This window comes from Microcebus murinus, chromosome 8 (genome assembly GCF_040939455.1).
Source record: "Microcebus murinus isolate Inina chromosome 8, M.murinus_Inina_mat1.0, whole genome shotgun sequence".
In the NCBI taxonomy this organism is placed as follows: Eukaryota; Metazoa; Chordata; class Mammalia; order Primates; family Cheirogaleidae; genus Microcebus; species Microcebus murinus.
In genome coordinates, this window is record NC_134111.1 from 17,721,958 (window position 1) to 17,745,532 (window position 23,575).

The following is a 23,575-nucleotide window of genomic DNA, read 5'->3' on the forward strand; positions in this document are numbered from 1 at the left end:
CACACTGCTGGTTTTCTCTTTTATCTAATCAACTTAACATGTCAATCAAAATGGTCTTTGGAGCTGAGTTTCTGGAACATAACTGGACTGTGGATATTTGCTTTGAAGTATTTAGGATCTTCATGTGGTCAAATCCTACTAAGACAGGGTTTCTTACCTGGTACCATTGACATTTTGGGCTGGGCCAAATGCAGTCCTTGCTGTGATGAGGGCTTTTCGTGCGTAGTAGGATTTTAGCAGCATCTCTGGGGTCTCTACCCACTAGATGCTGGTAGCACTTCCCTAGCTGTAATAATTAAAGCTGTCTCCAGATGTGGGGGGGGGGCGGTCATTTCCCCCCCTCCCTGCCACCTTAGAGGGACCACTGCACTAGGAGCAGAAACAGCAAGCACTGTCTGGCACCATCTTCTTTAGGGATTTTTCTCAAGCAGATTTACTGGTTTTTGTTATTTCAAATTTGATAGCCTCGCCTTCCCCCTGGTTCCCGGTTCTGGACACCAACAACTTGGATGGAGCAAGAGGATTATACCAGGAGTTGGTATAGTCCAGGGCCAGCCCTGGAAAGTTGGAGAGCCATTCCAGTGCCATGTCCTTCCCCTGGAATCTGTCAGTGTCAATCACACTGGCAGGCTGTCAGCTCTGCAGTTGATGTCAAATGATGATGCAGAGGCTGCAGGATGTTCAGTGGCTTAGCTTGGCTGGCAGGGCAGTGATGAGGATGCATGGCCATTGGCTTCCAGTCTCTTTTTCCTGCCACAGAGCAGCCCGTGTGCAGTGCACTGCCTACACGTCTGCTCTGAAAGAGTGAAGTGTTGATCCTGTGTGGCTGGGACTTGTGTCTGGTTTGAATGTATTCAGTTAATACGGAGAAAAGAAATCACTTCTCTCATCCCCACATTGCCATAATCAGAGGCGTTCAGTATGCTATAAATGGGTCTTCAGTGTCTACCGCAGGCATTTGATGAACTGTAGTAGCTGATTTTTAGATGATTACTGATTTATTAGAATTTCTGGCCTGAGGTCCTAAAGCAGCAGGGTTCAGCAAACTATGGCCTGTGGGCCAGATTCAGACCTCTGCCTGGGTGTGCAAACAAAGTTTTATTGGAACACAGCCACTGCCATTTGCTTATAACAAAAGCAATAACAGAGAAACATGATAATGCCAGTGTTATTTCACAAAACATCTAAACCATTCTGAGTCCATCCAACAGTCAGCAGAGGTTATTCTAAATGCTCATCTGATTATGTTGTTCCTCATTGACTCAACTATTTCCCAGGACACTCCCATAATCTAAGGCACAGTCAGCAAACTCTGGCCTGTGGGTCAAAGTGTCCTTGGTACCTGTTTTTTGTAAATGTGTTCAGAACACAGCTGCACCATTTGTTCATGTATTGTCTGTGGCTGTTTTGCAGCAAACAGCAGAGTTGAGTTATTGCCATGGAGACTGCAAAGCCTAAAGTATTTACTGTCTGGTCCTTCACCCAGAATGTTTGCCCTGACCTAGATAGTCCCTGGGTGAGTCCTTTTTACTTGTGGGATATTTGTGTGTGTGTGTGTCAGCAATCTCTGTCATCCCTGCATTTGAGGATTCACTTGAGACGTCATCTTAGGTGCACATGCAAATGCAGCATTTCTCTGGCCTCTGCAAATGCTGCTTCTGAGTGGCAGGTGGAGGTCTGTAGTGGTTAGGAGCATGGGTTTGGAACCAGCTGGTTTGGCTTTGCCACATCCTGCCTGCGTGGCCTGGGTTGGTCTGGGAGGCACGAACTAGGTTTAAAGTGGGGCACCCAGGACTGTGAAGCTTGAGCGGGTGCTGCAGGTCAGGCGCCCGATGTCAGCTGTCAGTTTGGTACTCAACAATAGAAACAACTTCCAAAGAGTGTCTTCCCGTGTCCCCACCCGTCCTCATTGTGCCAATTTGAAAGAGACTTCTGAACTTCCTTGGGGACTTGTTTCAAAGGTGGTACTGGGACGGTCTCCGAGGCAGCCCGTGTGGAATGGCGGGCGCATTCGTCCTCGGGGTGTGGGGGGCGTTTTCTGTGCGTTGGCTCTCGCCCCCCAAGCCCACCTGGAGCCGGATCCCGCCGCAGTTGGGCATCTCCCAGGAAGCGCGGCCAGGGCCACGCCTGTCGGTGATGTCACAGGAATTGCGTGACGAGTGGTGCCACTCACCGCCGTCAATGCCATTCTTGTTTCCGAGGGGAATTGATCCCTGTCTCTAACAGCCTGACCCAAATTCTGATCCCCAGTGATCGCCTCTTATCTCGCAGGGCTGCCCGTCCATGTCTGTCCTCTGACGAGCAGTGATGGAAACCTGAGGCGAGGGTGGGACGCCCTGTCTCGGTCCGTCCACATCTTGTTAACCCTGGTGTGTCTCGCTTCTATTGGGCCGGGACATGCCCCGGGAAGGCCGCAAGCTCAGGCCAAAGTGGCCGTGGGCTCTCAGCTTCCCTGCTGGCCCCCACTGCATGGCCCTCTGCCTGCCTCCTGTCCCTCCCTGACCCCCAGGGTCTGTGTGTCTGCTTTCTTCACGCTTCTCCTGCTTCCCTGAGCTGCTTAGGCCTGGCCTGCCCCCCTGACTGGCTCGTATCCTTCCAGGCTTTGTGCATACAGCGGGAAAACGATGGACAGGCTTCTGCTCTCGTGGATGCCGTGTTCTCTTTGGAGGGGAGAAGGGATAAATGAGAGACTGTCAGATAGCAAATAAATTCCGGGCGGAAAAGTGACACAGTGGAATGTGGTTTACAAAAAAAAAAAAATACCAGAGGGGCTGCTCTGTACTTGGAAGGTCAGAGAAAAGACCTCTGTCAGTAGGTGTCTTTTAACCTGAAAGCAAGAAGTGGCCAGGTGGGATGGGAGGAGGGAGGTTGAGGCAGAGTGTGCCAGGGAGAAGGTGTGGCGTGTGCCCTCCAGGGGCAGAGTGGAGGCTGCCGCAGCCGGGACGCGGCAAGGAGCAGCGTGCAGCGTGTCGGGCCGAGAAGAGGGCCGCTCGGGCAGGGCCCTGCAGGCTGTGGGCCCTGGTTGATGGGAGGCAGAGGGCGGGGGGAGGACATGGGTGATTCTGGGAGTAAACCTGGCCTCGACCTTACCCTGTGGCCCCACTGCCGGCTCCATATGGAGGAGGGAAGGTAACAAACAAGGAAGTTCCTCCAGTTTCTTAAGGAGGCACAGGATGCGGGTGGAAACCCAGAGGCCGTGGAGAGGCGACTGCTCTGGGCGTCCAGTGGCCCTCATTGGCCTGGGGTCTCGTGTCTGAGACGTCAGCCCCATTCAGGGCTGCCAGAGGTTGCTCGGACAGGGCAGCAGCTGCCCCGTGTTACAGATCCAGGTACTGTTCTGAGATTCAGACAAGAGCTTTTGCAAGTGTTTCCTTCTGTCTCTCCTGTGAAAAAGAAGTAAAAAAAAAAAAAGGTTGGATTTCATTAGAGACGCAAGCTTGTAAAGGGTGTTTTGTTTTGTGTTTTTACTTTTCCTTTTTGCTTCTGTTCTTGCAAATATGATCAAGGGGCTGTGTTTTGGAGGGCAGGGGCTTTTGTAGGGTGGTGGTATGGAAAACCACCATTGCTGAAGCAGAAATTCCCTGCCCTTGAGGGAAGTCCGCTGTTCTTGGAGTGACACAGGCAGGGAGGGAAATAGCTGGGCTGTTGGGTGCGTCTGAGACGGCCTCGGCTATCCCACGTTGACGTGGCCTGTGTGATTAAAGAAAGGGCTTCTGCTTTAAGCAACTAGGAACCTAAAAATGGGCCTCTTTGCGGCTTGGGGCTTTTCCAGCCATCCTGTGGTGGAGTCTGGCCCCGCCTGCAGCATCCTCCTCATCAAAGCTAGGCCAAGTTCACAGGCACACCCGGCCCAGACCGGAGGTCTGAGGAGTGTTCTAGACCAGAGGAGTAAAAGCAGGACAAAGTGTTTGTTCTCCCGCTCTCTTGTCATCAAGACCTTTTCTTTCATGCTGTGCCACTGCTCCAAGTCTGGGCTGAGGAGGGGACACACGTATGTGGGGTCTGAGTCTCGGGGTCAGGGTGTTCCCCACCTTCCCTGGCAGCCGTAGCTCCACGTGACCCTGTCCTCCCTCTCGTGGCTCTGGGGGCACCCCGGAGAGCTCTGCAGGCCTCGAGTCTGCCTTGGGACCACCGCTGTCTTTTAGGACGAAGCTGTTGGAGGTGGCTACGCATTCTCCTGTCTCTGAGCCTCTGCATTTGCTCTTCCCTCCACCTCATTTGTTCTTTTCCTTCCATTCTCTGTTCTGGAAGGAGGGCCTGACCTAACCATCATTGTCATTCCGACTAACACTCAAGCTACCTAGCATTGCATGTTTGTTGCATGTGCCGATCATTTCTCTTTCCCAGTTAGAACGTCGGCTCCTAAAGAGCAGGGACTCTGGGACTCTGGTCTGTTTTGTTCCCCCCACCGTGCCTCAGGCCTTAGCACATAGTGGTGCCTGGCACATAATGGGAGCCACGAATGAATAGCAGCTCCTACCCCTACCCCCCCCAGGAGGACTCTGTGACTATGTGGTATAGTTACAGCTGGGACTAATATCTAGTAATGGTTTTAGTGAAGCAGGAGAGGAGAAGAAATAACCTACGGAGTATGCATCCAAGAGGCTCCAAGCAGCTATTGTGCATGACCCTGACATGGGGGCCGTTGTTCACCCTGTGAGGCAGTTCCAGTGTATCTGTGTGGGGTGGGGGAGATGGGTGCACGCTTTTTGCTGGATTTGCAACCTTGAGCAAGTCACTGCTCTTTTTAAAGCCTATTTCCTCTTCTGTGAAGCAGAGGATATGATATCACTTAACCTCATAGGCTTCTTGTAAAGAATTATAAATGACACGTTTATTAAAGCACTTAAATTCATAAAGTACATTTGTTGCCGTTAGTTATCACTGGCTCTGTCCTGGGTGTACCCATATCTGCCACCACCCAACCAAAACTGTCCATGTAGACCCGATGTCACTTATTCTTGTGAACACAGGGCTTCAGCAACCTGTTTGTGCAGCATTTACAGGGATGGGGCCTGAGCAGACACAAGAGGAAATTGGCTGTACTCTAAAGGAAGGCAGACTTGCCACCACCCTCCCAAACAAGGAGATGCGATTGTCATTGCCAAGTTCAAAAGATAAGATTTTGCTCTGTGGGCTGTAAGATGAGCTGGATGTGGCCAGGTTCACCTGTGCGTGTAATCGGAGGAGGTGATGTTTCTGGTATGGGGTGCTGAGTAGAAAGGAGCAATGTGCAAGGCTGACCTTTCCTGACCGGGAAGATGTGGGGCCTCATGACAGATGGGGACCTTGGGTGACTGTGGACTTGACCTCTTAGCACCTTAGTCCTTATCTCTTCCATAAAAAAAAGCTAAAATTCTCGGCTCCTATTCCATAGCTAGCTGGGTGGTGGGAAAACTCAGAGGACAGCCTAAGCACTCCATTCTGGGTATTTATAGATTCTATAAAACGCACTTGATATTATCTGCAGGCCTGGATATCTTTTCTCAGATTCTGCTGCCTGGAAAGTTCTCTGAAATACTAATGACACCCTCTGCAGCACCCCCAGGAAGAACATTCCACTTCTAGGTACAAGTTCTGGTCAAAGCTTAAATCCATAGTTTTAAGCCAGGAGAGAATGCTAGTTGGTGGTGGTGAGCATCTGAGCTGCTCTCTGACTTTGTTAATGGTTGTTCAATGCCCTTTTGTGTCCCAACTCTGCTCCCTGGACCAACTGCAGGGTGAAAGGCACATTTGTAAGTTCGCATGCAGGTGAATTATTTGCCATTTGGCTTTAAAATTCAAATGAGATAAGGCAGTGGAGGTCACTGAGATGTTTCTGGTGGGTACTTGTGGCAGTATCTTTGAGTCCTGAGAGTAGAATTCACTGCACTGTATGTATGTTTAAAATAGCACTTAATGCCTTTGTGACTTTGAAAGCAATGTGAATTTTTATGTAAGGTTGAGAGCATGTATAATTTTGTATATAATTGAGGAAGTATAAAGAAGAATGAAGAACAAAAATACTCCTTACCCATCTTACTACTGATAAAATTTTGATTTCCCTCCAGTCTCCCACCTTTTTATTGCAGGTAGATGCGTGCTTATGTATGTGTGTATATGCATATACATGTACGTATATGTACATTTTCAAAAATTGGGATATTTTTATATACAGCTTTTAAAACTTATCTTTATGTCCTCATGCCATTAGATATTTTTGATGGCTGTATGCTTCTTCTTTTTCACCTATTCATTCAATAAGTATTTATTGAACTGATGTTAACAGCTAGTGGCAATAAACAGATAACAACATAGACTTGGTCCCTGCCCTCCCTGAGTTTACAATCTAGTGACTTATTCTATCTCGTGAATGGATGATATAATGTAATTTAATCTTTTTGTTGGGTGTTTGAGTAGTTCCCAGTTCTTATCTGCTAATAGATAACACTATTCTCTTTTATAAATAACACTGCTTTGAATGCCCTTGTACATAATGAATGGACTATATTTTGGTCATCACTATGACTGTATTATCTTTCTTTGGAAAGGTCACCCTGAAATTAATTTAAAAATATATAATTGATGAAACTTGACATTCCTGGTGGATGGAAATAAGAGGTTGAGGTTAATTCTTCTTTCATTGGCACCTTCCTTTCTCATTAACACCTTGTCTTTGCCAGTTTCTCCGGAGCAGCAAGAGAAGCTGCTCTGTGGCTCTGTTCTTCACACTCTGCCTCTTGGGGCAGCCATGGCGAGAAGGGATTTGAGTTAGGAATAAGCAGGGATATAAATTATTTTTGGCAGTTTGGGTGTGAGTCTTTGCTCATTACAGTTGGTTCTGTGCCATCAATTTATGGCGGCCACACCTTCAAAGTAGATCTCAACCTCAGCTATGCCCAGAATCCTTGACAGTGGGGCTCTGCAGATTCGAATTTAGTACATTGAAGATGCAGCCTGGAATGGTGACTCCACCAGGTGAGTCCTGATGTACAGCTGGCTGAGAACCACTGCTTTAGTAGAAGCATGGCCCAGGGCAAATGGAGCTGGGGACAGCATGGGCCCCAGGCACGGCCTTGGTTGGTAATTCTTCAAATATTGATTGATGGGCTGATCTGGGAAATCAGGATTTACCACCCAGTCTTGCAGCTTTAGCTGATAGATCTACAACCCTTTTTCCAGCAGCAGGGCCCTCTGTTGGGATCCCTCCTCCTTGAATTCCAGATACAGAGGCAGATGTGGTTGGTAGTGACATCTCCTTGGCTGTCCTCTTCAAGGACTTGTCAGCCCCTTCTGACCCCCAGATGTCATGGCTTCCTGGCATTGAAAACTTAGAGAAGCTATCAGAGCACCTGTTCTAATGCAGCTTAATTGATTTCACCATTTATCAGAGAACTCCGGCATGATAAACACCAAAGCTTGCTTTCTCCCCAGAGAGAGACATTTTAAATGTTTTCAACTACTTTGATCTCATCGTTGTCATGTACAGTAAGTCTTAAGAACACAGAATTACAGCAGTAATGTTGGGATTAAATTTTTATTTCTAAGGCTTTGAAGCACAAACAAAATTTTAAAAGCTCGTTAGTAATTGAAAATCGTAATCTTGCCGAGGACACGTTTTACTGCTATAATAACTGTAAAACACAGTGATAAGTATAAAAACATACTAGAATTTGGAGGAATATTTTCACCCTTTTTTAAAAATTCAACTCCATAGAAATTGTTCGTTGGCAACAGTTCTTATTGGATAAATGGGTTACCATTAAGACTAAAACACAGAGTCCTTTATTTTTTAAATTGTGATAAAATTTTTAACAGTTTTTGCAGGTGTAACTGTAAAATACGAAGGTGAGAAATAATTTCATCACCTGAAAAGGCATAATTTCTTTAGCCTTATTTGTGGGAGGACTATGGTTCATTTGTTTCATTCATTCATTTCTTCACTTACATAACACTTATTGAGTAATGTGCCAGGCCCTGTGCTTAGTTAATAAGAATACAGAGATGGGCTTGACATCATCTTTGTCCTTGTGTGTTTTATTAACAGCATCTTCTGTGTTGAACTGCTTTGTTTGAAATGGTGGTTCAAATAGCCGCTTGAGTTGAAAATGAACTCTTGTTTTTTTCTTATTGGAAGAGAAAACATGCCTCCCCAGGTGAAGTGCCTAGAGAATTGAAGGTTTTTGATACCTTTATATTCCATCTTCATTTTAAGTCAGAAGATATGGAAAGGCAAATTCTTAGTTAAGGTTGGGTTACTTGATGTATCCAGTAGTCTCTTAACTCAATGTCAGCTGGCTGAGGTTTAGTGACACTGGGTCAGGTGGACAGAGTAGCCATGGGACAGTGGCATCAGAGTCTTGAGGGTGTTTGGGGTATGATTTAGCAAAAACACATGGCAGAAATCCCAGAGGTTAATCTCTGACAAGTAGGTTCAGAAGTGGCAGGTCAGAGATGCTTGCTGGCGGGGCAGGTCCGTGGTGGTTCTTAAGAGGGTAGTGGAGCATGTTGAATCAGAGCCATCAGCTCTGGAAGCAGACTGTCTGGGTTTCAGTTCTGGGTCTGCTGTCACCTGGGGCAAATCATTTAGTCTGTCTGTGCTGTGGTTTATTCATCTGTAAGGTGGGGATGGGAATAATGCTCATATTGTCTCCGTAGGATTAATCTACATAAAGTACACAGTGGCTGGTACATAGAAAGGGTCAGTAGATGGTGGTGGAATTGGGATGGCCAGCATTAGTGTCCAACCTCATCATCGTGAATTCCTGTATTCACCCCATGTCACAGAGTCACAGAAGATCAATCTGTGGCAGAGGGGGGTCAAGAAGAGATAGTAGGTCACACTTGCCGGTGGAATAAGAAGAGATAGTAGGTCACACTTGCCGGTGGAATGTAATTTGAGAATTGAGGGAGAGTATCTTCTTGTTAGTGTGCCAACTTTGTATCCTACCTAGGATGTGCTCCACCAATGGCTGTCACCAATGACTATGAGTCGGGGACTCTGTCCAGTAGTTCTGTCGCCTTTAACTTGGTTCCAAAACGTTAACAGCCCTTGAGCGCCCATCAGCATGGGCCAGTCTTCTGTTGTTAGCTCTCCCTTGGGGAGACAGGCAGACTTCACTCGTCAGTACTTCCCAACATATTTGCAGAAGTGCCTCCACTGATGCAGGTTTACTGGTGGGCTTCTCACTCTTGCAGTCCCTATCCCATAACCCCTCTACCTCGGTTCCCTCTCAGTGTCTCCACAAAGGGGCAGTGGACAATGTAGCAATTGGAGGAATGTACCTAATTCAGTGGCTCTTAAATGAAGGCAGTTTTGCCCCCCCAAGGGATGTTTTTGGTTGTCACAGCTGGGGAATTGCTACTGTCATTTAGTGGATAAGAAGCCAGGGATGCTGCCAAACATCCTACAATGCCCCAAGGCAGTCCTCATGACAACAGTTATCAGGCCCAAAGTGTCAATAGTGCCAAGGTTGAGAAACCCTGAGTTAAGTCACATAGGAGGGCCAGGGCTGCTTTGGTTAACTGCAATTGCCAATATAATAGTTAAATGATATTCTAGATTCCGTTCTGATTCTGGTTGGCTGGTGATACAGGCTCCAGGCAAAGAGGCCGGATATGGTGGCTACTTATCGCCTATATCTGGGGAGTGTTCCTTTATGTGGAAGGCAGCCACGTCTCCCTGGCCCAACTGCCCCCGCCTGTGTGGCTGGTGTCTGGCAACCGTCAGAACTCTGGAGAGCCCATTGATTGATTCCGTGGACTCAGGGGCAGAGCAGAGCAGATGACTGACTCCCGCTGTCCGTGCCAGCTAACCATGTGCCAGTGTCAGACTGTGAGTCATGCCGACCATGGGACTGCGCACCCCAGAGGAGGGTGATCTCATGACCCTTGGGAGAAAATGATAAAACTTTGCATCACCCTAAAGGAGATTTCTTTAGGAAGGAGGACAGCATTTTTCCAGAGGAAGGTTTTGTTTTGTTTACATATTCAACAGGCAATTATGCATTGCTTATTATGTGTCAGGCAGTGTTCAAAGCAGTATATAAATATTAACTCACTAAGTTCTGGCAACAACCCTAAAGCAGGAGGCTCATTCATATCACTCTTTTACAGACAAGAAAATGGGAACAGAGAGGCGCAGGACACAGGCTCAGGACGTCTGGCTCCAAAGTCAGGCCCTCACCCACTGTTATCGATGAAAGACTCTAAAATGCACTGTTGGTTTCTTTTATTCTACCCAAGTTCTGACTCCTGACTGGCCCCAGTGAGGCATCAGGGAATTAAGCAAACCTGAGCAAACCTTCATTCTGATTTGTTGTAGTTTTGTAACCACCAGCATGTTGCTTAATGTCTTTGAACCTCAGTTTTCTCATCTGTAGAATGAAGTCACACCTACCTCACAGGATGTAAAGACAAAACAGACTTGATTATCTATGTGAGTGGCAAATAACAGGCATTCAGGAACATTAGTTCCCTTCTACTGTCTTTGCTGCAATCATGGTTTTAACCCAATTTCACCAAAGCTATAGCTAGCTTGTGTAGGTTTTTTCAATTCTTTTATGAGTTGGCTGGGCAAATGTGGCCATGAAGAGACACAGGAGCTCACATTATACTCACAGGTCCTAGAGATAGATACTACATGCCATGCAGGCCACATGGGATGGACACCAGGGTGATCTGGAGACAGAAGACACCTACTAGGGGAAGCAAAGCCAGAGCCCTAATTGGGGTTGGACAGTTTAGAATTGGTAGCCACATGGGCTTTGGGCTATAGAGTTGGTCTCTAGTTGTGGGCTTTGGGCTAAAGAGTTGGTCTCTACTGTGTTTCCCCTACCCATAAAATAAGCCCTAGCAGGATTTCTAAGCATTTGCACAATATAAGCCCTACCTGGAAAATAAGACCTAGTGATGGGCGTGGCTATGCAGAGTATCTGCACAACCCATGCATTTTGTCACAGAGCGGTAAAGAACACAAGCAGCCCTTCCCATCTGCCCGATGAGAGCTCTATTGCTTGACATGAGAGATTGGGGCCAATGTTTCTAAAAGAAATAGAATCTCAAGATATTCAGGATGGAATTAGGGTTTTGGAGAGTGATGATGATGTTCCAGAAGACGACGACTTAACTATATTTGAATAAATGTAGATTCTTGTACCGTACTTAAAAAAAATAACACATCCCCTAAAAATAAGCCATAGGGAGTCGTCTTGAGGAAAAATAAATATAAGACCCTGTCTTATTTTCGGGGAAACATGGTAGTTACCTGGCTCTGGGATGGTTAAGGCAGAGGAATAGTCTGCCATATGGGGGCCAGAGAGAAGAGGAAGGGCTTTGGATTGATTAATTTGCATATCAAAGACTGGCTTCTGGGGCTGGGCCCTTTGTTTTTAAGAATTGGTTAGACCCAAGAGACAGTCTCTGCCTGACCAGGGAGGTTTTTAACAGGTAAAAACATCATAATGTATGGAAAATTTAAAAATATTTACAATACTGTGTACCTGTAGGTAAGAGACACACTGAAGAGCAAAGAATGGGCCTTGTCAGGTATTTGATCTGCAGATCTTAACATTGTTGAAGAGTCTAAATGTTTGCTGTTGGAATGATTCTTATTCGAAGAACCAGACTTTTAGAACAAAGGTTGTGTGGGTTTTGTTTCTGTTTATGGTTTTTATTCTGCTTAGTGATGCTGTCTATAAACCACTAAGAACATAAACTTCCACGTTCATCGCGTGTCTGTTTCTTTTCAGAAGAGTTTCTCTTCACTTGGCAAAATGGGATAGCCTGGGTGCACCTTGGCCAGGGTTGGTTGGCCGTGGTCTGGGTTGGCGACTGACCAGGCGTGTGTGTGTTTCCTGGCCAGGTCACAGCATCTGCTCTGTTTCCAGCAGAAGGGAAGGTGGCAACTTCCCATTCGTCTTAACTCAGGGCTTTTCTCAGTCCTGCCACCCACACTGTGCATTTCTCTCCGGCCTACTCCCAGTTCAGAAATGGGTCTGGACTCTGTCCTCATGGGAGGGCGTCCTGTTGCCCATCTGTCTTTCTGATAACACAAGTCAGTATATCTTTGATAATGAGTTTCCAGAGGAGAGGGTCTAAGTTCATCTCCTCTTCTCCCCACCCCAACCCCTCAGATGTCTTGTCTATAAACTTAGTAAATGCTTACATAGGGTTAAAGACAACCACCTATAATTTATCCAGAGGGATGTATACTACTCTTTAGATGAACAATCAGATATATAAGAAAGGGAATAAACTCTTAAGTGTAAGCACCATCAGAGAATATCCCCGGCATCTTAGAACAATGCCTGGCACGTAGTAATTGTTTAATAAATATTTTTGAGCAAATGAATGACTCTAGTTCTCTATTTTCAGTAGTTTTCTAAATCTGGTTATAGTCAACTCTAGGTTATCCAGCATGCCTGGAAATGGGGGACTGTGGCTTTTATTAATAAGTGCTACCATATGTAACCACTTCTCAAAAAAAAAAAACAAAAACTGGGACGTGATAGAGTACACAACACTAAAAATAATAATGAATTTGATCAACAGGCTGCTTTGGGACCATGCTGCAGCGTTGGCTTGTCATTCACTGGGTCAGAAAGCACTGTGCTCCGAGGAGGAGGAATTTAATACAGTGTAGTGGTAGGATGCTAAGCAACAGTTTGCTCTGTCAACCTAGTAGCTGGAAGTATTTTTATAATGTCACTCCTTGCCAGATTTGGGTTCTGCAGCAGACTGATCCATTTAGTAGGGTCTGAGCCAGTTGAAGATGGCCCTTGTCACCTTTAAGATATGGTTTTTTTAGGACAGATCTTTTGTGCCACTTCTGAGCCATTTGAGAAGTTTTGTGCTGCATGTTAGAGAGCGAGCCAGACGTGCATGCGGAGGCCAGAGTATTTTAAAATTGTCTGCATCTTCTTTTACAGATCTGAAGAAGACCCTTGCTGTGTTACTGGATAACATTTTGCAGCGCATCGGCAAGTTAGAGTCGAAGGTGGACAATCTTGTTGTCAATGGCACAGGGACAAACTCGACCAACTCCACCACAGCTGTTCCCAGCTTGGTAGCACTTGAGAAGATTAATGTAGCAGGTAAGGATGGCAATGCTGTATCCCGACATAGAGTCAAGCCTTGCTTTGGACTAGGAGAAGGATAAAGGAGCACAGTGGTTCTTACTGATACCCATATAGCACAAATTCTGTAAACTTGGTATGACTGTTGTAAAGGTAAGTTTAAATTTATGTTTGAATAACAGATCTTAAAATGCTTTTATAGTCTCATCATGATGTATAATATTTAGTGATTTCTGTGACACATTTGTGCATAATGAGCTCCTGGAATTCTCTTCTAATGAGAAGATTCATAGCATGGATTACATGAAACAGAGAGGTTATTGAAGAAGTTTATCCCTTTTAGAGTTCCTTTCTCCTCCCCACTCCCATGAGACAATTTCAGAAGTGTTACATATATTCTCTGCTCCCTATTAAAGAAGAGCCACCATTGCAGAAAATGTCTCCTATGTGTACATGGAGAAATATAAATTCCAGAAATGGCATTTGGGAGGTACATGGCCCTTGCCTAGTCCTGGCCAGATTCTGTAGCCACTCTTGGGCACTGCCATGCAATTCCCACTGGGAGGCCTTTTGTCTGGCCCCTTCTTGAAACTAGAATATTGGATGAGAGCGGAAAAAATCAATTCAAAACAAAACCTAAATTATACATGGCATGTCACTGTCCACAGCTCACTTTGGACCCCCTCCCCTACCACACTACCCGGGGTCAGCCCCCGGGTCTTTGTGCTTGAGCCAGGACTGCTCTTTATTAGGGTGACTGCTGTTTCCTAGGGACGCAGTATAAAACAAAGAGCCTGAGGATCAGGATTAGGTGTTTTAGGTGAATGGTTGTGAATAAACTATGTTTTCACGCAGGTGGGTGGTAGCCAAACTCTGGTTTAACGGGTAAAGTAAGTGATTGAGTTACTTTTGAAATCTAGTTTCCACTTTTTAAAAATCTAGTTCCATATTCTTTTAAGCTTTCTTTCCCTCTCTTCCTTTCTTATAAAAATTCAGACTTAAGTAGGAGAGATTCTTTTCCTTTCCCACCTCCCAATGTCAAAACACTTAATTGTTTCACATTATGCAAACTGGTTGTATTACTTTTTATTATGTTCTTTGCCCTTTGGCAAGTTTTAAATTGCAAAATATATTTCTAATAATCTAAAGTGTCCAACTAAATAAAGGTATTAAAAATAACTTTTAATTACAACACAGAGGCAGTGTCATCTAGGCCATAAATTCTGTCTTCCTTGCACTTCCAACGGCTTCTGTAATTAGACGAGAAACCCTCCCACTGTGTCGAGCTGCTCATTAATAAATGGGAGCCATGCCTCTCCAGTCTCCGCGCCCCCCGCTGCGCCCAGTGGAAAATGCTGCTGGGAAGGTCCCGTCCGGCTGCATCACTGTTCTGCGTCATATTTCCGGAGGTGGGAGGGGGTGTTCCATCTTTAATGTTGTTGCCCCTTCTCTCTGTCCCATGCAAACACGCCTGCTGTCCTCTTGTCCTCTGATGTGAGGTCCTGCTGTCTCTGGCTGTCCTATTTGTTGCCAGGTCCACAAAGAGACTTTTCCACCTGAGCTTTGTGTCACAGGGCTCTGGGTCATGGGTTGTCTTCCTGGAATGAAATAGGAGGGACTTGGTGGCTGCTGCTTTCAGATGGGATCCTAATCCTGGGTATCGAGGTAGCTTCAGTTATCAAATACCTCTTGAGCGCATCTCTAGGCCATTGGCTCTGAGTGGGGCTCCTTTAGATGTACCATAGTATCTTTAATGATATTTAAAGAACTGGAGTGGGTTTTTTTTTCTTCTTTGGAAAATAGGAGCAAGTTTAGAGTCATGTTTTTAATAATTAACCGCGTTCTCATACTTTTACATTTTTTCAGGTGTGTGTAGGATATGGTCTATACCTTCACAATTTTGATTGGTTAATTGGGTGTGTGTAACATTAATATTTTCCTAAGATAACACCACACCACGGGCACGGTGAAGTGGAGGTGACCTTGGAAGGCTTCCTGCAGGACGGTAAACTCCGAAGGTGGGTAGGATTGAGGCATAGGTGCCTTACGGAGGAGATAATAGACTAGAAATGGATTGCGACCCAGAAAAAACTGGGAGGGAGGGAAGGAGAGAGAACTGACATCTTGCAGCCATCCCGGAAATACCAGTTACTCTTCCTGACCCTCCAAGGTACATGACTGTACTTTACAATGTCTCTGGGAAGTAAGCGGTTTCCCAGGTTTCATGGAATTTAAGTACTGGGAAGAGGCGAACCATTGGTGCTGGAATCCCCTGAGCTCAGCTTGAGACCTCCTAGCACCATGTAGAGAAGCGGTTATGGGCTTTTGCTCCATTTCTCCTGCTTCTGTTTGCAAATTATTGTAAAGAATGAGTCTGTACAAAGGTGCTACGATTAAAGGGTTCCAGAGAAGAAGAGCTCAGTTTCCTGGGGTATTTAATAATCTGTCTGATAAGGAAGTTCTCTGTCTCAGGGTCTCTTCCTTTAGCTGCCCTTTATAAAAGCTGGTTGGTCCCTCTGTGCGTGTGTGTGTATGTTTGTGTATGCGTGTGTGCACAGTCACACGCAGGGGTATCTTTTCCTTAGACACTGTTGGCCAGAGCGGATATAGATGTGTTGAGCATCCTCCTTCATTTCCCCCAGAAGTTTGAGGGTCCGTTGTATCTTGTCAATTAACCAACACTTTTGTTTAAAACTATCTGTCACGTCTATGGATTGGGGTGCTGCAAAGAAGGACGAGGACTTAAGTGGGCAGTTCTTGTTTGGGAGAAGCCCCTCCTTGCCCTTCTGCCCTCTTTCCGATCTGTGGCCCTGCTGGTGGTCCTCGGACCCCTCTTGTCAACTCAGAAATGGCTCCTGAGCTCAGAGAGAGCTCAGTTTTATGGAGTTCCACTCCTAGTGGAGCAAAGTTTTTTAATTCTCCCTTCCTGCATTGAGACATGTGGTAATTGCTCAGAAATGTTCTCCCTGGTGTGTCTTACTGCTGACTCTGGCGTCTTATTGCTCACTGATGTTTCTGATTGCTTACTGTTGTGTCTTATTGCTTGCTGATATATCTTTCAGCTGGCTACATACTGTCTCTAAATTGGGTACCATCGCAGTTACAGAAAGGTTCCCTAAATTTATTTTCTTTAGAGGAATGGCCCTGTGTGTGTATGTGTGTGCCCTTTCCTTTCTTTGTTTAGCCATGTTCTGTGTGGCTTTTATCCAAAATGGCTTTTCTTTTCAAAATTATCATCCATTAAATGCAAAGGTGAATGCACCACTGGAGAAATTTAGGTGGAAACGAATTTTATTAAAATTAAGAAATCAGATTGGACTCCACTTTTGAGCTCTGTTTATCTTGTTGAAGAGGAAGGGGAATGAAATGAAAAAGCAGATTTTAAAAAATCCCCACCCTTCCACTAATCACACAGTAAATTAATTTCTCCACCTTTACTCTCTGAAAGCGCTTGAATGTTCCCTTGTCAAAATTATCCACTTTCAGAATGAGGCCATGGTTTTTGGAAAGACCCATTCTGCCTTTTCACTAGTTTTGTGATCTGAAATGAAGAAGTAGAGCGACTAGGATTGGGTCTGTAATTTTTCGATATGGGGAAGCTAGAAAGTATAGATATCTGATAATGCAAATACTTGTCTTCTGAGAACTGAGACAGTGTCTGATTTATCTTTGTTCTGCTTTTGTGTCTTGGTCAAAGCCTTACCTGTTGAAGGTACTTAATAAATACTGTTCACATGGATTGGATTATACTTAGAGGGGACAGCCTTTGGTTTCACCTCCAGGAGTTTCTCCTTATAGTTCCTCTTCTCTGTATTTATGGGCATTTGCTTGGAAGTGTGTCTTGGTATCTCATTTCCCTTTCTCAGACCTCAGCAGACACCACCTAAGAAGTGGGACTGCTTATTTTGTCGGTCATGACTGAGCCTTGCATCGATGATTCTGTGAGTCTCCCTGGGATGTAGTGGTTGCAACTTTAGATTGTGATAAAGCAGTGGCCCCCAATCTTTTTGGCACCAGGGACCAGCGGAGCTCGGGCGGTGGTGGGAGTGGTGGGGAGCAGCTGTAAATACAGAGGAAGCTCTGCCTGCTGCTCAGCTCCTGCTGTGCACTCCCTCTGATTCCTAAGTTTCATGGAAGACAATTTTTCTGTGGATGGATGTCGGGGGACTGGGGGTACAGCGGAGCTCTGCAGCCCTGTCCCTAACAGGCTGCAGACTGGGAGTTGGGGACCACAATTTTAGAAGATGGGGACATTGTACAGCTTTCTACAAGGGTACATGTGTGTGTGGTTATTTATACTCTCAATAACTAGTTGTCATTCAACGTTAGCTGAATAACTGGTCGGTGCTGACTATTCTCTGAAAGCCAAAACACAGTGATAGGGACCCACTTTGTTATGACCACTTATAATTGCAAAGTCATTTAGAAAGCATGATCACTAAATCAAAGGTGCAGGCACAACTCAAATGACTGTTTTCTGGTATTTAGTCCAAATTGAACTTCAGGCAGCTGTGCATTTTTCCAAGGTCACTTGCAACATGCAGCACATTCCACTGTTTGGGGTTGAAGTGCAGTGTATTTGAACTTGGATGCTGTTCTTAACACATTGACTGCCATGTGAGTTGCGTTTAACTCAGGCTAGTTTTGAGCCCAGGGTTTTGTGAAGCAAAACCCTGCGGTTGGTTCGTGAAAATCTTACTCGTCGATATTCTTATTGTTACAATTAACATTGATAGTTTAATTCTAAAACCGTGGATTGCATTGCACATAGCTCATGCACAGAAAAATAATTAAAAAAATTAAAACAGGATTATTTTGTTTTAATAAAACACTGTGGCCCCAGGAAAAAAAATTTTTTTCTACTGTGGCAGTCAATGTGTTAAAAACAACAGCCATAATTATTATTCCTACCGTTTGAAAGTTGAAAATGAAAAATGTCCCTGCTGAGTTCCAGAGCTTGCATTTGGAAGTGTAATTTTCCCCCCTTTGTGCTGCTAATGGACCCTGAAATTAAGTTGCACCTGTGCTGTTTCCCTGTTTGTGTATCTGTATTATGAGTTTTGTGGAAGAAGCACCTGAAGTGTCCCAGGTCCCAGCCCAATGGCTCAGCAGGTGCCTTTTCAAGGTCACCTATTGGCCAGTCTGTGGGACCTTAGAAACTGCCAAGAGACAGGACAGAGATGAGATTTCAGGGTGCTTTCCTGTTAATTTGAGCAAGAAACAACAAATGTGCTTTTGTCTACCTGTCACTTTCTGTTTTGTTCTTTGCAAAAGTAGCAATAAATATTTGGATAACTTGTCAGAAGCTATTCTTCTGCTGTCTTCACAGGAAATGCTTGTCATTGTTGGTGTGGTTTTCACTTTGTGTGGTCAAGGGAGTTTTGATTTTTATCCTTAAGAAGAAAAATATAGTTCGAAGTGATACTGACCTTCAAGACTGTGTATCTATAGCAGTGATTCTTAACTGTGGGCAATTTTGCTCTCCTCTTCCCTACCCAGGGAACATTTGGCAATGTCTGGAGACATTTTTGGTTGTCACAATTTGGGAAGTGCTATTTATATCTACTAGATAGAGACTAGGGATGCTGCTAAACATCCTATAATATACCTTCAAATGGTTTTTTGTGTTAGTATATTTTTCTTTTCAGACTGAAGAAATCTATTTAGCATTTCTTACAAGACAAGTCTAGTGCTGCTGAAATCTCTGTGCTGGGAAAGACTTTATCTCTCCTTTATTTGAAGGGAACTTTGCTGGATATGATATCCTTGGATGGCAGGGGTGGTTTTCTTTTTTCTTTTTCTTTTTTTTTTTTCTTTCAGCAGTTTGAAAATGTCATCCCACTCCCTTCTGGCCTGTGTGTGATTTCTGTTGAGAAGTCTGTTGCCAGATGAATTGGAGCACCTTTACATGCTGTTTGCTGCTTTCCTCTTGCTGCTTTTAATATTCTCTCTTTGTCCTGGACCTTTGGGAGTTTGAATATCATATGCCTTTAGGTAGTCTTATTTGGGTTCAGTGTGTTTGATGTTCTCTGACCTTCCTGTACACACACACACAAACACACACACACACACACACACACATCTTTTTCAAGGTTTAGAAAGTTTTATGTTGTTATTTCCTTGAATAAGCTTTCTACCACCTTGCTCAACTCCCTCTTGAACACTAATAGTTCTTAGACTTGGTCTTTCGAGGTAATATTCTATATCTTGTAGGCAGTCTTCATTGCTTTTCTTTCTTTTTTCTTCTCTGCTTGTTTTCAAATGGGTATAGAGCTCACTGATTGTTTCCTCTATTTGACCTATTCTGTTATTGAGAGCCTCGAGTGATTTTTATTTTCAGTTCAGGAAATGTATTTCACACTTCCAAGATTTGTCTGATTTTTTTCTAAGTTATTTCAATCGTTTAATTTCTCTCTGATAAATTTCTGAATTTCTTTTCTGTGATCTTTTGGGGCTCACTGAGTTAGTTCCCTTTAAATTGCTACGTTGCATTCTTGGTCCTATGTAGAGCTTACATTTTGTCATCTCATTAGAGTCAGTCACTGGTTCATTGCTTTTTCTGTTTGGGGAGTTCATGGTTCCCTGTTTACTGCTATTTTTTGTGGATTTATGTGTCTGTCTTTGCATTGAAGGATTAGTTATTCCAGTCTTCTCCATCTGGCTTGTTTAGTTTTTCTTGGATATATTTGCTTGGAGTTTCTTTACCACTAGGTCACTGCCTCCTTTTCAGCTCCGGGCGGTGCCTTAAGCCCAGGTTTGCCTCAGCTCTGGTAACCGATTAGAGTGCTGCCCTTCCCAAGTGGGGGAAGTTCGAAAGGGGATCTCCTAGCAGTGTGGGGAGGCTAGCCAGAGGTTCAGGCCCAGGGACCGTTGGGATGAACCTCCTACAGCAGGGGTCCTCAAACTTTTAAAACAGGGGGGCAAGTTCACTGTCCCTCACACCATTGGAGAGTATGCACTATGGGCCCAAGACGAGTCGGCTGCTAAGCAGGACTGGCAGCGGTGGCGAAAACACCCGGAGGGCTGGATAAATGTTCTAGGCGGCCCACATGTGGCCCGCGGGCCGTAGTTTGAGGACGCCTTTCCTACAGCATGATGCCCAATCAGACAGCCAATCTGATTTGGCCTCTCCTTTAGCTGGATTACACAGCAAGGTTTCTAGGGATATGTAGTTCTGCCTCCCTACTTTGTCCCTGGTTGTCCTGAGTGCTAGTTCTCCCTTCAGGCACTCTCAGTTCTTCCTATGGGGTGAGGCAGGGATAGATCTCCTGCCAGGGAGCCTAAGATGGTGGAGAAGATGGTTGACCACCTTGATTTCACTTTTTTCAGCGTAAGAAACAGTGTGGGGAAATTTTCCATATGCTTGGTGCTGGGCAGAATTGGGGGAGAGTTGTCGCAAATGTGGAATTCCAGTTCTCCTACCATCGACTTGGAGTTTTTTCATTTCTCTGTGGCCTCAGGAAAACTGTCTCATCTTCATATTTGAGTTCTTGGAGATTTCCAGTGATAATCTTGTCACTGTGTATTTGTTTTTGGTTTTCTGTGGTGGAGAGTGAAACTAGTTTGCTTCTATGCCACCATTTTGGAACCAGAAGTCCACCCTACGATATACAGGACAGCCCCCACAACAGAGAATTATCTAATCCCAAATGTCAATCATACTGTGATTGGGAAACCCTGATCTCCGAGGTATTGTTAGAATCTTGTGCCAGCAGGTATTGCCACCTACTGTCAGTGCAGAAAGATGCCTGAGACAGATGTTGAGGTTTCCTGATTGGCCATCTGAGACCTAATGTCTCTTTTGCTCTGCTTTACCAAGACGGTTTCTAAGCCTCCCACCCCTTTTAGCTTTGCTACTGGTCTTTGAGAACTCCAAGGGAAGGTTTTCTAGGCTCCCAGAAAACTATTTTGGGATCCCAACCTTAAGAAACTCCTCTCCTGGCCCACAACCAGTGCATTTTTGGCAATGTGCATTTTATTCCTGCTCATGTAGAAGGTAATTATTTCTTTTCATGAAAGAGCCACTAATTCAGAATAATGATGGTGGAAAGGAGTCTAAGAGTGGATTTAAATTGCAAAATGTTTTAGAAGACATTCTATTTTATTAATTTTCAGCAGAGTATGTAATTATCAGGATATGAGAGTAAATTAAATAAGGAAAACAAGACAGGTCCCCGAAGATCTACTTTACAGCATAAAATACCCTACACTGCAGATTTGGAGCAATATGGAAGGAGATGAGACTAGAGAGGTATAGGTTGGGGAATTTGTGAAGAGTTTTTAGTGTTGAACTTAGGAGTTTCTTATTTGGTTCTCTAAGCAGGGGCAGCTGATGAGAGGTTAAAGCAGGAGGGTAATAGTTGAGGTCTGTATTTTCAGGGAACAATTAATGGTCATGTGGAAGTGAGATGCATGTCAGGGCTCCCATCAGAAGCCAGGTGAGAGACTTCAGTTGACCCAGGGAGGGGGTCTTGGAACTAGACATATGCATGAGGCCCAGGGAGAAGGGGAGAATTGGAGCCCCGTGTCAGGGTGAAGCTGGCATGATGGGAACACTTGCAGACCACGGGGAGCGGGTGAGGGAGAAGTCGTCATAATGATTCCCAAGAGTGTAGCTTGAAGGATGACTGGGTCCCTCATTTTTTGAGGAAACAACCCAGAAAAGAGATAACATTTTGTGAAGACAGTAGCCATGTCTTAATGTGGGAGTATAAAGGGAGTAACTTAAGGAGTATAAAGTACTTTGCTGTAAGACTTTTGTTTGGGAATATTGGTTTAAATATGGAGCCCAGAGTGTCCTAGTTCAAGTCCTGGTTCCACCACTTCAGAGCTGTGTGACTCTGGGCAAGCTTCTTAACCTTTCTGTGGCTGAGTTTCCTCATCTGTAAAATGTGAGAATTAATAACACTCATTTCACAGGGTTGTTAAGAGGATTAAGTGGGGAAAAGTAAAGTACTTAGAAAAATGCCTGGCGCAAAGTCAGTCCTATGTGAGTATTTGTTAATTGCCATTTAAAAGTTACATATTTGGAACATTAAACATAAGAATGGAACATTGCAGTGACTATTCATATTTAACCACTGACAGTGAAATTATTAACTAATATTTGTATAGTGCTTTATAGATTAGAAAACATCCTTGGACATATTATTTCGTCTGAGTGCTTTAAACTTGAAATGCTCAAATTGACCTTTTTGTCCCTTTATTGTTAATACTTGGAGGCCTTTCAGGAAGTCCACACATTTGTCAGTAATCTCTTGGTTGCAAGAGGCAAGATACGCACCTCATATTAGCTTACAGAAAAGGAAATTTGGGCTCATGTCACTTGAAAAGTCAATGACGGATGATTGGCCAGATTCAGACATGGGAATGGTCTTCAGGAACGTCAGCTGTGCTGTCTTCTGCCTTGGCTTCATTCTCGGGCCATCTTTGCAGGGTGGGAACAGGGATAGTCCCGAGCCAGCTCTCGGTTTTAGTTTTCAGTCCCAGCAGACTCTGCTGCTTTTCTGGGAGTTTCAGCAACACTCTTGGGGGAGGGCTCTGATTGGCTCGGCTTGGACTCTGTTCCTGTTTGTGATCCAATCACAGGTACCCAGTGATGTGTGGCATCCTGATTGGCCAGGCCTGGGTCATGTGGGTCACTCCTGAGATTTCGTGGTGTGGGAGAGAGTCCCTGAAGAGATTCCAGACAAGCAGATAAAATACATATAGCTACTAGAAACCCTCGTCACATGTCACATCATGGTATGGCTTTCCAGAGCCTTGAGTCTGACTCGAGCTTTTCTCTCCTTGAGGGTTCAGAGGGCGAAGTTTCTGGATGGGTAACTTTTCTGCCACCATTCTATGTACTCTGTGGCCAAGTGTGCCTCAGCTCCTCTGGGAGCGAGCCCAGCCCACGGCATACTGTTTATTCATGCCCTTGTACATTTTTGTTTAAGGCCTGGCGTGCCCTGACATGCCCATTGTTCTGGCTAATTCTTATTTATTATTCTTATTATTCTAACTAATCCTTTTCAAGACTCACCTGAAGCACTGTCTCCGTAAGACGACTTGCTTGTCCTCCTCACCCCCAAGGGGTTTTCAGTGGCCTTGCTTTGTATTCCCGCCACTGCTGTGTGTCCTTGGACTTCTCCTTGCCTAGATCCACAGCCAGTTTCTAAGTTCCTCAAAGGTATGGGCAATATCCTGCATTTTTCTTTTAAATTCAGTGCCTAGCTGGGAGCCCAGCAAATGGCAGATTTTGTCAATAAGTGTTTGTCTACTTGAGCTCACTCTGCCTTCTCCTGAACTCACTCCAGGTCAGCCACTGTGTCCTGGAGCTTTTGTCATGACAGCAATGGCCGCGCCTTCACTTCTCTACCACTGTTGCTAACACTGGCCTACTTTGGCAGGCCCTTGGATCCTTTTGAAAGCACCTGGAACGTCGACTGCTGTGTTGCTAAAAAGGGGAGATGTTTTTGCTTTGTTTCACTTCCTGAAAACCGAGAATACAAAAAAATATATAAGTAGGATTAAAAAAA

The 23,575-nt window shown here is 44.9% G+C and overlaps 1 protein-coding gene across 5 annotated transcripts in view; it reads left to right on the forward strand.

Moving 5' to 3' along the window:
* Positions 1 to 23,575, forward strand: part of MGAT5 (alpha-1,6-mannosylglycoprotein 6-beta-N-acetylglucosaminyltransferase) — a 316,936-nt gene that overhangs the window by 119,484 nt on the left and 173,877 nt on the right. For all 5 annotated transcript variants that reach the window (XM_076005478.1, XM_012740066.2, XM_020288503.2 and 2 more), the window contains one exon: positions 12,909 to 13,073. In XM_076005478.1, coding sequence (XP_075861593.1) covers positions 12,909 to 13,073 — 165 coding nt within the window. The remainder of the gene's footprint in view (positions 1 to 12,908; positions 13,074 to 23,575) is intronic.